This window comes from Eimeria mitis, genomic scaffold (genome assembly GCF_000499745.2).
Source record: "Eimeria mitis Houghton genomic scaffold, Emh_scaff895, whole genome shotgun sequence".
NCBI classification, from domain to species: Eukaryota; Apicomplexa; class Conoidasida; order Eucoccidiorida; family Eimeriidae; genus Eimeria; species Eimeria mitis.
In genome coordinates, this window is record NW_013576588.1 from 10,483 (window position 1) to 11,824 (window position 1,342).

General features: G+C 48.7%; 1 protein-coding gene across 1 annotated transcript; it reads left to right on the top strand.

Moving 5' to 3' along the window:
* Positions 1–391: 391 nt before the first annotated feature.
* On the top strand, positions 392–949 carry EMH_0024890 (uncharacterized protein; the record flags this gene model as incomplete). The annotated part of the gene is made up of 1 exon (XM_013502359.1): positions 392–949. One exon carries the CDS (start codon positions 392–394, stop codon positions 947–949), a length of 558 nt encoding a protein of 185 aa, XP_013357813.1.
* Between the last annotated feature and the right edge of the window lie 393 nt (positions 950–1,342).

Sequence of the window (1,342 nt, forward strand, 5' to 3'; positions counted from 1 at the left end):
TTGCTGCTGTTGCTGCTGCTGCTGCTGCTGCTGCTGTTGCTGCTGCTGGTGCTGCTGCTGCTGCTGCTTCTATCTTGTGTATATATAAAGAAATGTTTTATATTTGTGTATATTTTTTTTTATTTTTTTGTATTTTTTTTTATACTGTAGCTGCATTAGTTGCGTTTTAACTGGTTTTTGCTGCCACTCCCGCTGCTGCTGCTGCTGCTGCTGCTGCTGCTGCTGCTGCTGCTGCTGCTGCTGTTGTTGTATATTTCAGGCTTTTTTGTTTGATGGGTCTAGCGGGAAGCTGTTTGTAGGCCAGAAGGGTTTTTCTTCTTGTCTTGGTGGTGATGCTGCTGCTCGCTCTGTGCTGCAGCTGGGGTGTACGTACACCTCAGCAGCAGTAAGCATGCGCTGGCGCCTCTATCCCGAGACAGGCCAGATACAGCTTGCAACAGAAGAAGAAATCCTTGCTGCTGCTGAGGCTCTTAAACAAAATACTCCTCCTGCTGCTGCTGCTCCTGCTGCTGCTGCTGCTGCTGATGGTGATGGTGGTGCTGGTGAGGGGGAAGGGGAGGGAGAGAGTGCTGCTGCTGCTGCTGCAGGAGATGCTGCTGCTGTTGGTGCTGCAGCAGAAACTGCAGCAGAAGAACAAGCAGCAGCAGCAGCAGGGGATACAGAAGCAGCAGCAGCAGGAGAAGCAGCAGCAGCAGGAGAAGATGAAACAAAAGAAGACGAAGAAGCAGCAGCAGCAGCAGAAGCAGATGCAGCAGCAGCAATCCTAAGACAAGCAAGAACACCCCATATACCAGCAGCAGGAACAGCAGCAGCAGTAGCAGCAGGAGCAGCAGCAAAGGGCTTGTGTCTTCGTCTTTTTTTATATAAAACAGCAGACAGCCCCCATGCTGCTGAGCTAGCTGATTGCAACCCAAATGATAAAGGACAAACCCTAGAATTCGTACCCTAAACCCTAAACCCTAAACCCTAAACCCTAAACCCTAAACTGTAAGACAAAGGATAAACCCTAAACCCTAAACCCTTCACTCTAAGAAAAAGGATAAACCCTAAACCCTAAACCCTAAACCCTTCACTCTAAGAAAAAGGATAAACCCTAAACCCTAAACCCTACATTGTAAGACAAAGGATAAACCCTAAACCCTAAACCCTAAACCCTAAACCCTTGACAGTAAGACAAAGGATAAACCCTAGAATTCGTATCCTAAACCCTAAACCCTGAAGCAAACCAAAGCGTGTAGCAGCGCCAGGGGTTTAGGGTTTAGGGTTTAGGTCTCTCAAGGCAGCGTCGAGAGAGGCCCAAATCTGCATGCTGCTGCTGCTGCTCCTGCTGCTGCTGCTGCAG